Source organism: Homarus americanus, unplaced genomic scaffold (genome assembly GCF_018991925.1).
Source record: "Homarus americanus isolate GMGI-L3 unplaced genomic scaffold, GMGI_Hamer_2.0 scaffold43895, whole genome shotgun sequence".
Classification (NCBI taxonomy): domain Eukaryota; kingdom Metazoa; phylum Arthropoda; class Malacostraca; order Decapoda; family Nephropidae; genus Homarus; species Homarus americanus.
The window spans coordinates 1,364,497-1,378,492 of NW_024738072.1; the positions used below are offsets into that span (position 1 = coordinate 1,364,497).

The window sequence follows — 13,996 nt, forward strand, 5'->3', positions numbered from 1 at the left end:
ATTTCTCATAAAGTTAAGATTATCAAGGGTCATTTTTATAACCAAAGACTCAATTAAATACAACATTTTAATAATCTTTAACATTATTCATTTTCCTTTAACAGATGTCATGACTGATAACGCATTACATTAACAGTAAAATATACATAAATATTTAACATTATTTTAAAAACTTTGAAAAATCCCTCATGTGGGACCCTTGAAAAATGAAGACTTGATCTATAAAACCCGCTTATATTGGCACCAGCTAGGCGTAAGCTATAAATATGTTGCCTGGGACAAATGGCTTACAAAATGACAGATAAGAAGTCATGGTTTGATCCAGGACAATAGGCTGTGGCTACCAATTGCCATGGCCAGCAAGGGGGAGGGGGGACAGTAAGTAGCAAATAAAAATTTTATTCTTGACAGCTTCTAAAACCTCCCCTCATACTATATGCATAAGAACTTCAGAATTAACACCTCAGTGGAAAAAAAGGTAAATTAGAGACTTAAAGAGACATCGTGTTAAATAATGTTAAAAGAACGATTACGGATTGATTACAGAGGGATTTCTTTTATATGTAATACTGTACAGGTAGTTACAGTCTCAATAAATCTGGTGAATCAACTTGGTAAACACAGTGAAATGCGATGTGGTGTTAGAATCAGTGTAGAGTTTTCCGATTCACTTCTGTACAGGTTCCAATGTACTTTATATGCAAGTTGAAGATGTGAGGAAATAAAGCGCTTGTATTGTTCCTATTTGTGTATTACGTTAACACTCTACCTAGACTTCCCTCCTGACATCACTTTCTTTTTAAGGTTTATGCTGCCATGAATCCATCATATTGTACACATGTGGGAGTAAAATAAGAGACAACAGATATATATATATACAACTCTCTCTAAACCATACTTGTGTTGAACAATATAACCACTCTAATATATATTACTATACAATATAAAATTGTGTTTAGAATTCCCTATGATTATGCCATAAGGTTTTGGATTACTTTTATATTTCATCGACAAATCGACTTACACCACTTTCCTTTCACTTTTGTTTCCTGTGCAGAAAACCCCCCAAAATAAACAGAATACATATTACTTATTCCTCTTAAATGGAAACTGTTAAGTCACTTTGAATTCCAGATCAGCGATAAGTGGAATGTGGTCTGAGGGAAAAGTGATGCTGGGTAAGGCGATGTGCTCTGTCACTTCCTCGTGAGTAGGCATGGGTATGACCTGAAAAGATATTAATTACGGGTTAAATGGAAGCTTTAGTTTTACATTCTATTCGTCATGTAAATGTTCAATGAACATGAACAGGCCAAAGTCAGTCTATTTCTTCAACAGCTGTACAATATCTAGGCCCACAGCTGTACGGTCGCTACTGATAAAACAGACTGAAATACAATGCCTATAAACTAACATGACAACAGCACTTCTGGCTTCCACCACCTGCCGCATCTTCTGGTCACATGTGAGGTTGGCATCACTTGCAAATCATAAAAGTAATTATCCTAATTCTAGACATAAACAACACACAATTAAACTACTTAATACAACTCAATTTTTATTTCTTTTAAATCTTCTTTTATTTCTTAGTTTTACTTTTCTCTAAATTTTCCTGCTTTCCAGTTGCTCTCCTGCCATTGTATATTAACGGAGGTACAGCTTACACCTCACAAGTGCCTCACTCTCTTAGCTAACAAGTCAGTGATAACAACTACAGTACACTTAAGTGGTAGTCAAGCCAAGATACCTGCACAGTACACACCTGCTTAACCGTAAACTTGTCGGTTTGATAAAATATATAATCTAAACAGCCGTAGAAGCCAGTGGTGTAGTTGGTATATGGGGGACAACCACAGGCACTCTCCAGCTCCAGGTCATGACTCAGGCTAATACCAGTCACATGTTCACTCTCCTCTGAAAAAGAAAAAAGAAAAAATCAAGACTTAAGTGTTGAGTTACTCCAGTCTTAATAAAGCACCAGAATTACCATAAGCTCAACTCCAGACCTTTTTTACTAGGTACCGGATATCTATGCTGGATAAAAATTTGGAAAAAATGAGGGACTGATCCTGAATTCCATTTCATATCCAAGCATGGATCACATAACTCATTTACAACATGAGCAAATCTATGGATTAAAACTCCATGGTCCCAAAGACCCCTAATTTGTGTGACTGGGACTACAGGTACTGCTGTATAATCCAGAGTTACAAAATAATCAGAAACCCACAAAAACATCATCTTTCCCAACAAAATTTTGGTCCCTGAGAGCAACAAAGTGTTAAACAAATACAGGCATCCCTCAAATTACATAATGGTTCTTAAGAGTTCTATGCTACCAGAAAATATAACCTTATCTTACTTTTACTCCAGTCTATGTCATCAAAATCCACAAACTGTGATGTCATGAGACGGTAAACCTCAAACTCGGGTGTACTGTTGAAGTCCCCACAGAAGATTAATGCCACGTCCTTATCAGGATACTGAAGAAAAAAAAATATCACGGTAAATAAAAATAATTGTAAGTGTTGATTTTTGTTCTTTATAAAAAACACATACTGGAACAATCATGTAGTTAACTATAATACAAAACAATAAATAAATAGCATTATACTACAGTACTAATTAATATAACATAACCTACCTTACCTAATCTATATTATGGATACTGTCTATTTATTTATTTTATTATACCTGTAGCAAGATAAAGGATAACAAAAAGGTCATGATGATGATTTGGCAAAAACATCATTCATGTTTTAATATTTAATTGGACGATTATCCCTATTCAGCGTGACAATAATATCAAAATACTGTACGTACTGTATAAATATACCATACCTTGGTCTGATAAAGAGTCATAACTTGCTTTAAAATCTGAATGCAAATGCCCGCCTGCAGAAGACGAATGTGATCAGCATCTGGGTGAAAGTAGAGATGGGTGACACCAACTACAATCACCCTCAAGGGGTTCTCCACACTCTCCAGCACACACACCTGGAGGAAAGACATTTTCTCTTCAGGTACTGTTTAAAGACACGGAGTCTAACACTTTAACAATTCTCCGAACATCATCAACAGTGCTCGTAATAGACCCATCTCTCCTCTAACACTTCAATACCAATTTCATAACTAACTAATATGTCTTCAGCGATACACCAACACTTCCCCATCATATCTTTAACAGTCTAATGCACCTCCAACACTAAACACAACTACATCTTTACATGCCATCCTCAACAACTCTCTTCTATTATCCCTTTAAGTCATTCTTGTTTTCCAAGTTCTCCATCACATCACCTCACCACTGAGTATCTTACAGGTTCTTGGGTAGAGGTTCAAACAGTCACTTGGGTTCAAACACATCCACAAAATTAAATAAATCTAAATCAATCAAACCAAACTAGAAACAAAACAAAACAGTGACACTTTAACATAATTTTAATCACTTAGAAATGGATGATAAAATTTTTGGGAGAAATAAATGATGAAATAAACAAGAAATACATGGAAGTGTTCCCACCTGTAAAGTAGTGCTACGCTGTGACATTTTCTCAGCCATGTCTGGGTTAGTCTGCACCCTCTCCCATATACCGGCAAACAATATGTTGCTCTGTAGCTCTTTACTCAGAACTATGCGAGTCGTCTCTAAAATTCTGAGGAAAAGTGAGATGCCAAACATTAACTCTATTTACATCAGCGGGTATAAATGACTCGTCTAAAATTCTGAGGAAAAATTAAATACCAAACATCAAGATTAATTATGTCAGTCTAAATTAGGAGCAATACAGTACAGATCATCACACTACATACATAATAAACACCTTTTGGTACACAAGGAGATAATACACTATGCCTCCAAAAGGTTTCATTTGTCTGACTCTACACAGTATCAAACCTCCACATAAACATATAATTTACACATCAAGTACCTTTTAATTACTCTCTAGCTACCTTACCTTAGCTTACTTTGCCTGAAGAACACAGCAGCACCTTCAGTAACTTGTCCTCCTTTTGCAGCATAAAAACCCTCGAGACCTTCACTCTTCAGGGCTGGTATCAGGTCTCGATGGAATACCTTCTCATCCACTTCTTGTAAGCATATCAGATCACCATTGTAACCTGAGAAGGAATACAGTATAAAGCTATTAAGTACTGTATTTTCTATATACTGTATATAAAACATACATACACTGTCCAATATTCCTTTTATTTTTTAAGTATGTACAGAAAACAAAATATTTCAACCCTGTGATTCTTACCTAATATTTCTTTGATGAGGAGCTGTTTACGGTAGTCCATATCAACAGCATATGGGGGGCAAGTAGGAAACAGGTAAGTTCTGGCGTGATCCGTGTCAGCGTACAGTTCGGCGAGGATATTGTAGGAGATGACCCGGAAACTGAAATGACAAGAATATCGAGGATTCATCAAGGGGAAAGGACAATCCATACTCAGCCATTTATGTCATAATTAGCTGCCAGTTCAGTTTTGTTCAGTAAAATGGTCATACAAGTTTACACTGATTCAGCAAGTGTATAAGCCATTCAGCAAGTACAATACATGGTATAGAGACAATGCAGATGCAGTACTCATCTGGATATGGTACCTAACCTGTCCTGACCTAACCTAACCTGACTTGATCTAACCTAACCTAAATATCTAGTAGACTGCACACTGCAGTATAACTTATTTTTCTTGATATCCACTTTGCAGATGCTGTACTACCAGTGAGAACCCCTTACCATCACCCATCTGTAATCTCATCGTAAGCTCCGTCTCTATGCTTGACTATACCTGTTTTCTGCAGCCATATCTTTGGTAAACTGATGCCTCCGCTCAAAGGGACATTCTCCGGGGCCGGCAGAAACCAAAACTGTTGAAACCACCTCTGTATCTTCTCCCCTCCGCTCCCCCATCCTGGGAGTAACAATAACCTAAGGAAGTAGACAGAATGATAAATATAGTAATGTAACCTTCATTATAATATTTCAAGATTCATTAAATTCCTGTACCTAAGGAGATAATGTACAATACTATCTTATCCAGTAAGGTAATCTCCAACAGACACAAATTATTGATATACAGTAAATATATAAATCAACAACCATGAAGCTCTCAAAATGACAATAAATTTATGACCATCAGAAATATAATCCCAATATTTACTTACTGGTGCCATCAGGGTTATGTTCAAAAAATATATTAGAATGATCAAAGTACTACACCTGGGCTTCCTAGTTTATTTTTCCCGTTTCTGTCAACTGTACTCTAAAAATAGTATATTACCTGGATGTCTACTAAGTTAATGACCACTGAAAGTTACTATACCTGAAGATTACCATAATATGCCACCTGGACACAGAAACCATTTTTTTTTCTCCAGAAACAGTGATCTGAGATGAGGTCTGGCCTAACCTACCTAACTTAACCTAACCTAACCTGGGATGGAAATTCTTCAGGTGATATTATAACATGACTGAATTAGGTACAACCCTTTCAAACATTTACCAAACTATAATCTTTCATTAGCAAACATAAAGTACAGTACAGTAATTCTTCTGTAACCATTAACAACCAGATATTGTTGGATAGTTACCTTGAGAAGTCTCCCAACATCACCACTTGTAGTTCTGCAGGCTAGTCCTTCACCAATTTCAATCCATTTTATTTTCCCTAGATTAGTTTGAGCAATTTTATCACTTTCAAACTTTATATCACTTTTATACCACCTCAATATACACATTTCCTTCTCTGCAAACATCACCTCAAATTTGTTGGGATAGACAGCATATCCAGCCATAAAATTTTTAGATAGGTCTACAGATTTAACAATAGGTGGGTTAACATCAATTATATACCGGGTGTTACCTATAACTAAATTATGTTTCTCTGAGTTAACAATAAATGAATCATAGCATGTCATATCACCTCTTGCATCTCCTTCCTCATCCACTTGTACCATCCTGACTGAGAGTTCACCAACATCAACATAATTCTTCTTTTTCTTCTTTATTAGAGATTTTAGGATATTCACACTAATCCTGGTTAAGGTATTTGTTAACAGGTCTTCTGTGGACCGCTTCAGGTTAAAACGTCTATCAATACTTCGGTTTTCATCTTTATACCTAAAAGCTAATCCTACCGTCAGTGTGTCACTCTCATGGGTCACCACCATTCTCTCCACCACAGACATGTTGTTAATAACTCTTGGTGACCTGTAATGGCTTAGTCTGTGACCCAACACCCAGATGAGGTGTTCACATCAGCTGCTCAGTCTGTCCTCCTCACCAATCATCCGGATTTATGTTCACAAATATCCGGATTTTGATCATAAGTAATCCACACATATGTCTGGTAAATCTGAAGGTTGTGAACATTGTACTATGTTTTCTATGCACATTATCCACAATATTTTTACTAATAATTCATGTATTTTATCTCCTCCACAGCCCTAAAACAGACTTGTGGTAGTCTTGTGCATCTTTCCGGATATTCTGAAGGGACTAACACTCCTGGCTAAACCCTCAACTCCATGACTTGTACTTGGAGGCCTTGGTGTGAAGAAGACACTTGTGTATAATGAAGAACATCTACTAATCGGAAGCTTGTAACTGGGACGGGTCTCTTATGTAGGACTTAACAGGCTCACCCATGATGTCAGCTGTATCGTATCACCGCCCAATATCCTTCAAAATCTTATTAAAGTAAGATTTTTTAATACGGCGGCTATTACTCAAGATGGCAGCTATTACTCAAGATGGCGGTGATTTTTCAAGCCGCCATCTTGAGTAATAGCTGCCATATTCAAAAAACTTGAAAGTCAAATAATTGCTAGTGTTAATTATATAGAAAAATAATATCCACTCCAAGTTGTTCTAAATCATTCATAGTTCCCTATTAATCTTTATGTTATTAATACGAGTTTGAAAGATATTGGGCGGTGATATAATAAAGTTATGGATGAGCCTGTTAGGTCCTGCCCTTAGTCACAACTGCCACTGAGGTAGAGAAGTGATAGCTGTGGTCAGAAGCTAGTGGGCCATACAGGTCAACACTGACAGTCAGCTCATGTTAGCGGTAGACAGAGTTGACTCATGCAACAGATACACCTTTGCATCGGTCACATTTTTTTGAGCCATGCAAGTGTATCAGTCTGGCCCTGAAACTTGGCAGGTTTTGTCCTCTTGTACTGACCAAAGACATATTGAAGGTGAAATTATGACGTAGATAATACTCAGTGACGCAGTGTAGATTTACAGTGTACGTACAGTGCTCAAGAGACAGGGCAGGTACACACTGAGCTTAAAGACATACATAACCGTATATACATAATATACTAGACAACATAAGTACACATTCCATTTAATAAACAATACGAGTTTAAAAATAATAAATACACACATACATTTACATATAAATAATGATAAATAAGAACTTGACCTGAGCACTAACTAACCTAGAAGTAATTAAATACCAACTATCATTAGATATTTAATAACAAACAAGTCATAAGTAATAATATCCCAGTAAATAGAAGTGTATAAATATCTCCCTAATTAACTAAAAACTGATTAAATGAGAGAGTGCGCATGGCCAGCCTCAGTTACCTCACCAGGGACAGCATTGTAGTGGTTGTTTTCTCCCGCCATTTCCCGGTACATGTAGTTGAGTGTGCAGTAAGCAAATCCTAATTGAACATTTATCTGGCATTATGTCCTCCATTATTATAGACAAAGATGCCTTCTTCCGCCGGATGAATAAGGTTTACACGGCTTGGAAGGTAAGATATGAAGTTTGTGTTAGGGGAGGCCACAAAGGGGACCCAGAGCCTTGTTTTTATCTATTATATTAACTAATTTATGGCTGTATGAAGTAGTTTGTGTACTGTTAGTATAGGTAGACACTATAAAAGGTTATATATATCACCAGTTATGGGATGAGTCTTTAAAGAGGTTTGATTACTGTGGTGATGGAGAGAAAATTAAGGAATTAGATGAAATGGATAATTTAATGAACTTGACAAGCCTCGTAATGTAGTGAGGGATTAATTAGTGTGTAGATATATTAATACTGGGTTGTTATATGTGTTATGGTTACCTGGTGTGTCTATAGAACCAGTAAAGGTCATCCTCCAAGGTTTAAGTGTTAGTACAGGAGACTGGAGTGCTGTAGTGAGTTAAGTGTGATCTTGATATACCTTAAGACGTAATAGTTACAGAATTACTTGGTTTAATGATTATTTTGACAAAGTTCCTGGAAATAAAGGTTAATGTGTTGTAACTGTAGGATGGTTTTGCCCATACTTCTTGTTAGTTACTCTGGTTACTGAAGTTTTGTACATAATTGAGAAAATGGTTGGTAGTACTAGACAAGAGTGGTCCAGCAACCTGATGACATTTGAATTTGTTACCACCAACTGAATCCCGGGAATTTTAATTTTGACGGTGGATATTTTGCCGTGACCAGCTTAGTTCCTATTAATACTATTTTACCGTGAGTGAGCTCTGATTGTTTAAGTACTTTCTGTTTAATATGGCTGGGTCCGCCCCCCGGCTAGGAAGTTGGGTAAGGTTAGGTAGGTTGGTTAGGTCAGGTTCTGTTAGGTTTAAGTAAATGTCGCCTCTTTTATAATGAAAAGTTTCCATGCACAACAGAATTATGGTTAGGTATTTTTACAGCTTTATAACATCAATTCACAGCGAAATAAATGCTTCATGCCGCCAGAGTCACGGTCACATAATTTTTGCATTGTTTGCCAGTAATGGACAATTAGGCTATCTGAGTGCACTCACGGTAAAATAGCGTGGTGAATTTTTCTTTATTCACCGATCTTTCTCTCGCTGTTATTAATATGTATTTCGTAATGTTTAGACAACTCTAAGACATTTTTCTAATATCATTTCCATCGGAAATTAAGGATAACTGAGGTATTAATTTTTCAGTATTACTACATTCGCTCTGTACAAGTATTGCCACGTCTTGCTTACTTATGGTGTAGAAGGTCTGACACCTGCTCATGCATCACTCCAGACCTCCGTCTTCATTTCTTAAGCATCTACAGCGCATGTGCGAAGGGGGAGCGTTGGGAGTGGAGATTCTAATTTTTGGTACCAGATATGGCTGAACAGGGGGAAGGGATGTGCCGACATTGTGATAGATATTATTTTACGTCAATTGCCGATTTTTATTAGAAAATAGTGAGGTAATTTTTTTTTTTTTTTAGAAAACAATGCGTATTTGTAATAATCAGTGTACACTGCGTGAAGAACGACACATTTGGCGGTGTCATCAGTTTTCTTCAGCCGAACAGAAATGGAAGAGGTGCAACCCTGGTTAGGTTAGATGATTCATTTTCGTTTTCTACCCCACCCAAAAACCCTGATTTCCCAGGCTCTCCCCCCATTATTGTTGGGGGGAGACTTGTGCATAAGTAGAAATTGACCAATAGCGTTATTAGGAACCAAGCTGGTCACGGCAAAATATCCACTGCGATTTATTTTTGTAATCAATAGTTTTCCCTGAGGTAGGGAAGGGCCCCATGCATGTGCATTGTTGAACAGCATTGCAACATACGAACGGAAAAATTACGAAAAATGAAATAACTCCGTTCTAGGTCGTATGCAAGGGAAACGTCATGGAAGTATAATGTCATGGAATTATCTAAACAATAGATTGTAGCGATAAAATTTCTGATATTTGGTTGGTGGCAAAAAATGCAATAATACTGAAGTTTTTCGAGGAGAAATGGATTTTTTGTTGTTCCACCATTACTGTTTTTTTTTTTTTTTTTTTTCCGTCCGGGTAGGAGCTGTGTTTACTGTACCATTGCTACAATCTCTAATTTATTGTTCATAAAATTAGAAAACTAACCCATCAAACCTAAACAACTTACTGCAGCTAATTCTTTTTTTGTTCTTTTAAAAGATAATAACATTCCTCTGCAAAAAAGAACCATTCCTATAGTCTAAATATGGTGCTTATAGCAAGGTCGGGTTTGTCTTCGTCCTCCGCCCATATCACACTTTAAAAAAAATTCACACAAAAATTAAATTCCTTCTGCATAGTTTGTACATTTCTCAAGGTAAAACCTTATATCTTCACTGGATAAATCTAATTAGGTTACGACTATGGTGGACCACTCTCGTCAAGTATTACTAAATGATCTTGCCAAGTGATGAATAATATATAACAGTATTGTACTGCTAAACTATACATTTTTATTTTGTGAATTTATTAATAAGATCTTATACTGGTTGACAATCCCTTATCCAAAATCCTTGGGGCCAGAGGCATTTTGGACTTCGGAATTTTTCGGTTTTTGGAATGGTTAGGGTTTTTTTTTATTATTATTATTATTATTATTATTATTAGCCCACCCGGGCATAGGTCACTGACCCACATCGGGGCCTGGGGGGCGAAAATATAATAAAAATTATAATGATAATAATAATAATAATATTAATAATAATTCATAGGTCTAGGTCGTGTTTCTAACTTTTGATCTTTTTTTCATTCTTGTACGTATTTCTTTATTATTATTATTATTATTATTGTTATTATTGTTGTTGTTATCATTATTATTTTATTTTGGTGTATTTTTATTAAAAAAATTTATTTGCTATTAATAATGATAATTATTATTATAATTATTATTACTATTACTATTACATTTTCGCCCCCCAGGCCCCGATGTGGGTCAGTGATCTATAACCGAGTGGGCTAATCCCCGTTAAAAAAAAAATGCCCCACAAAAAAAACTCGGTTTTCAGAGCTTTTCGGTTTTCGGAATTTCGGATAAAGGGTTGTCAACCTGTATTACTAAATTGTGTTTGTAAGCAATGAAACTGGTGTTTGTCTTTATACAGTTCTTGAATACCAAAATGTCCAATATTAGTTTGGTGCTAACCAAACTAATATTGGACATAATATAATTGAAAAGGCGATCATACATTTGGATGGATAACACCACTTGTTCCCTGTGGATGTAGCACTTGATTAAATTTAAAGAGTTGCATTGTACCCGAGACATCCTAAGTTGGCCCAGCTGTGAATGGGTGCCCAACTCTCCGGGCATGGAAGTGAATGCATTCTTTTAGTTTATTAATGAGTGTGCTGCCTCTATGACATTTTATTCCTATGGGACACACATTCATAATACTGTACATATTAATAATGAACTGACGTATCTGTTTCTTTTTGTTCAACAGAAGGCAGAAAGCAACAAGGAAGATGGCATTGGCAAAGTTGATTCTCTGGTCTCACATGTGGGAGCTGACCAGGAAGTTATATATTCAAAATCAACTGCTACACAGACTTGGCTCTTTGGTTATGAGCTGACAGACACTATCATGGTTTGTTGTGAAAAAGCTGTGTACTTTCTAGCCAGCAAGAAAAAGGTAAGAACTCTGTGAAAACAACTATTCTAGAACTGTACTACTGTTTATATGTTAACTTGCACTGATCTCAATTTTGTCATATGTGGAGCTTCTTACACAAACTTGAATAATGAATTAACACCACTCATTAGCTCTCCTTCTTCCTGCCTACACTCGGATATGAAGTTAAACCACTACCAAACCTAACCTAACCAACTGCAGTCAGTTGTTTATTTGTTGTGTTAATGCTCGGGAGTTTTTATCGAAGATTTATTAATTCTCTCGGTTATGCTTATTACTGTTTTTGTTTCAGATTCAAATTCTTGAAGGTTTGGAGAAGAATAAGGATGAGAACAGCATAGTACCGCCAGTTAAGTTACTGGTCAGAGATAAAGTAAGTCGCCATAACTCTTGCTGGTCGATCAGTTAGGTTACTGTGTCTATGCCATAATATTGTCGGGGAAATGATCATACAGGCAAAGCTTTCCTTTATTACTGATAAGATAATACTGGATGTCTATTATTTCAGTTAGTAAGTGGCTTAAAATATCAAACCTTTGTTATATTTTCTGCATGTTTGATTTTTTGTATTTTCCTTTCCAGAATGACAAAGACAAGGCCAACATCAGCAAGCTTATTGAGGCCATCAAGGGTAGCAAGAATGGATCAAAGATCGGTGTGTATGCAAAGGACAAGTTTACATCAGACCTCATTGATGCCTGGAGAAAAGCCGTGAAGGAAGGGAACTTTGAACAGGTGCGACATTGACTTTGTTTTGTTGATTTAACATTTACATAAGAGAGAGAGAAAGTTTTATGGGTGTATCTTGACAAGTTTAGGGAGGGGAGGCGGACCTGTACAGTACTCTTATTTGTTACATAATGACCTGTCCTATTTACAGTTTGATATGAGCTCACACATGGCCATTGTGATGTCGGCAAAGGAGGAATCCGAGATCATCACCATTAAGAAAGCCTGCAATGCAACGGTGGATGTGTTTTCAAAGTACCTCAAGGAACAGATCATGGATATTATTGACAGAGATAAGAAGGCAAGTGAACGATAGTCTTTTTTTTTCTACAGGTGTGTTACTCTAGGCAATACAGTGTTTTTTAATTGATTTAATTTAATTTCTTTTTTTCCACATCATAAAAAATGGGATTTGTCTTAGTGGATGGTTGAATGAGGAGGTAAATAACTAAGTTTAATGTATCCTGGATTGTTGCAGGTAAAACACGCCAAACTTGCAGAGGGCGTAGAACAAGCCATGTCAGACAAGAAGTACGTGGGAAATTATGATACGCAGCAGATAGAGCCGTGTTATCCGCCAATTATCCAGTCAGGAGGCAACTATGCTCTCAAGTTCAGTGTGTCCAGGTATGAATGGATCTCGTCTTGTAGTTACTGTACTTAACGTTTAATATTTATGAGTGACCAAATTACCATAATTTCTCTTTGCTACTATAACGTGCGGTCTACAAGATATTTAGGTTAGGTCAGGTAAAGTTGGGTTAGGTTTTGTTAGGTTAAATTAGGTCATTGTCAGTTTAGGTTAGGTTAGACTAAAGATGTGTTAGTAGACCACACACACTATAGTAGCACTGACTTCTTCCTCTGGGATAAAATTAAAGAAATTGACTATTTGTAAAGAATATCCTGTACCCTAATTATCTGTGGAGTTCATCAACGCACCTTGTTTATATGTGTATCTTTATCATTGACACACCCTGTTCCTTTAGTCACACCATATTCCTTCAGTCTCACACACACATCCTATTTCTTCAGTCACACACCTCATACCTTCAGTCACACACCCTATTTCTTCAGTCATACACCTCATACCTTCAGTCACACACCCTATTTCTTCAGTTACACACACTATTTCTTCAGTCACACACCCTATTTCTTCAGTCACACACACCCTATTCTTCAGTCCTCTCCTACAAGCATCATAATCAACTTGTACTTACTTGTTGCAGCGATAAGAGTCCCATGCATTTTGGTGCCATTGTGTGCTGCATGGGTGTACGCTACAAGAACTATTGCTCCAATATTTGTCGAACGTTTATGGTCAACCCGCCGGAGAAGATGCAGAAGGAGTATGAGCTGCTTTTAGAACTCTTTGATAAGCTCATCAGTACCCTCAAGGTAAGTGGTTTCTTTCCCGCTTACGTTCATAGAGGATCTTCCGTAAATTCTGTGGAATACATAACGGATAAGACAAATTTGAACTCGATTTCACTTTTCTCAATGTACTGGAACCGTAATAGATGACTTTGTTGTGTAATATTAATTATCTTTTTTTTTTTTTTTTCTTTCCTTTACTGTATGAGATTGAATTTATGTATTCTTTCATATAATTTCTATGTCATGGGGAGAAGATTGGTGTGTGTGTGTACGTGTGTAATGATGAATGTCACGTCTCAAGATCTAACTCCTCCTCCCTCGTGTTCCAGGCTGGTGTCAAACTGTGTGATGTGTACGAAGAAGTCTATAAGCACGCCAAGAGCAAGAAACCTGATTTGGTGGATAGGCTAACGAAGGCAGTTGGGTGAGCACCTTGCAGACTGTTCCTTTAAACTATGAGAAGATTTTGGGGAGACATTGAAATTTTGGAT

At 36.7% G+C, this 13,996-nt stretch overlaps 2 protein-coding genes across 9 annotated transcripts in view; one reads left to right on the forward strand and one right to left on the reverse strand.

The window, feature by feature from the left end:
* Positions 1-53: 53 nt before the first annotated feature.
* On the reverse strand, positions 54-6,779 carry LOC121873686 (2',5'-phosphodiesterase 12-like). Of its 4 annotated transcripts, XM_042377381.1 has the most exons (10): positions 6,653-6,759; positions 5,600-5,676; positions 4,798-4,937; positions 4,263-4,402; positions 3,960-4,122; positions 3,524-3,656; positions 2,842-2,997; positions 2,363-2,483; positions 1,763-1,914; positions 54-1,227 (listed from the first exon to the last, which is right to left on the reverse strand). In XM_042377381.1, exons 1-10 carry the CDS (start codon positions 6,654-6,656, stop codon positions 1,114-1,116), a joined length of 1,200 nt encoding a protein of 399 aa, XP_042233315.1. In that variant the 5' UTR covers positions 6,657-6,759; the 3' UTR covers positions 54-1,113. The 4 variants fall into 4 exon arrangements, with proteins under 4 accessions (XP_042233315.1, XP_042233317.1, XP_042233314.1 ...); XM_042377383.1 differs by lacking the exon at positions 5,600-5,676 and having other exon boundaries at positions 6,653-6,779; XM_042377380.1 differs by lacking the exon at positions 6,653-6,759 and having other exon boundaries at positions 5,600-6,646.
* An 832-nt stretch (positions 6,780-7,611) lies between these two features.
* The window catches only part of LOC121873684 (FACT complex subunit spt16-like), a 29,489-nt gene continuing 23,104 nt past the window's right edge, over positions 7,612-13,996 (forward strand). For 3 of the 5 annotated variants that reach the window (XM_042377374.1, XM_042377378.1, XM_042377376.1), the window contains exons 1-8: positions 7,612-7,783; positions 11,211-11,399; positions 11,692-11,772; positions 11,982-12,134; positions 12,280-12,429; positions 12,607-12,755; positions 13,358-13,526; positions 13,835-13,929. In XM_042377374.1, the coding sequence (XP_042233308.1) occupies positions 7,715-7,783; positions 11,211-11,399; positions 11,692-11,772; positions 11,982-12,134; positions 12,280-12,429; positions 12,607-12,755; positions 13,358-13,526; positions 13,835-13,929 (1,055 nt within the window). In that variant the 5' untranslated portion in view covers positions 7,612-7,714. The remainder of the gene's footprint in view (positions 7,784-11,210; positions 11,400-11,691; positions 11,773-11,981; positions 12,135-12,279; positions 12,430-12,606; positions 12,756-13,357; positions 13,527-13,834; positions 13,930-13,996) is intronic. The other 2 variants (XM_042377375.1, XM_042377377.1) reach the window with 1 other exon arrangement.

What these genes read in the sequence shown, in the direction of transcription:
- LOC121873686 (XM_042377380.1), bottom strand. Translation starts at nt 6,196, where the DNA reads ATGTCTGTGGTGGAGAGAATGGTGGTGACCCATGAGAGTGACACACTG. An exon ending in TGACTCTTTATCAGACCAAG is followed by an intron (nt 2,484 to 2,841) that starts GTATGGTATATT and finishes TTTTTTCTTCAG; the next exon opens with TATCCTGATAAGGACGTGGC. An exon ending in TGACATAGACTGGAGTAAAA is followed by an intron (nt 1,915 to 2,362) that starts GTAAGATAAGGT and finishes TTTCTTTTTCAG; the next exon opens with AGGAGAGTGAACATGTGACT.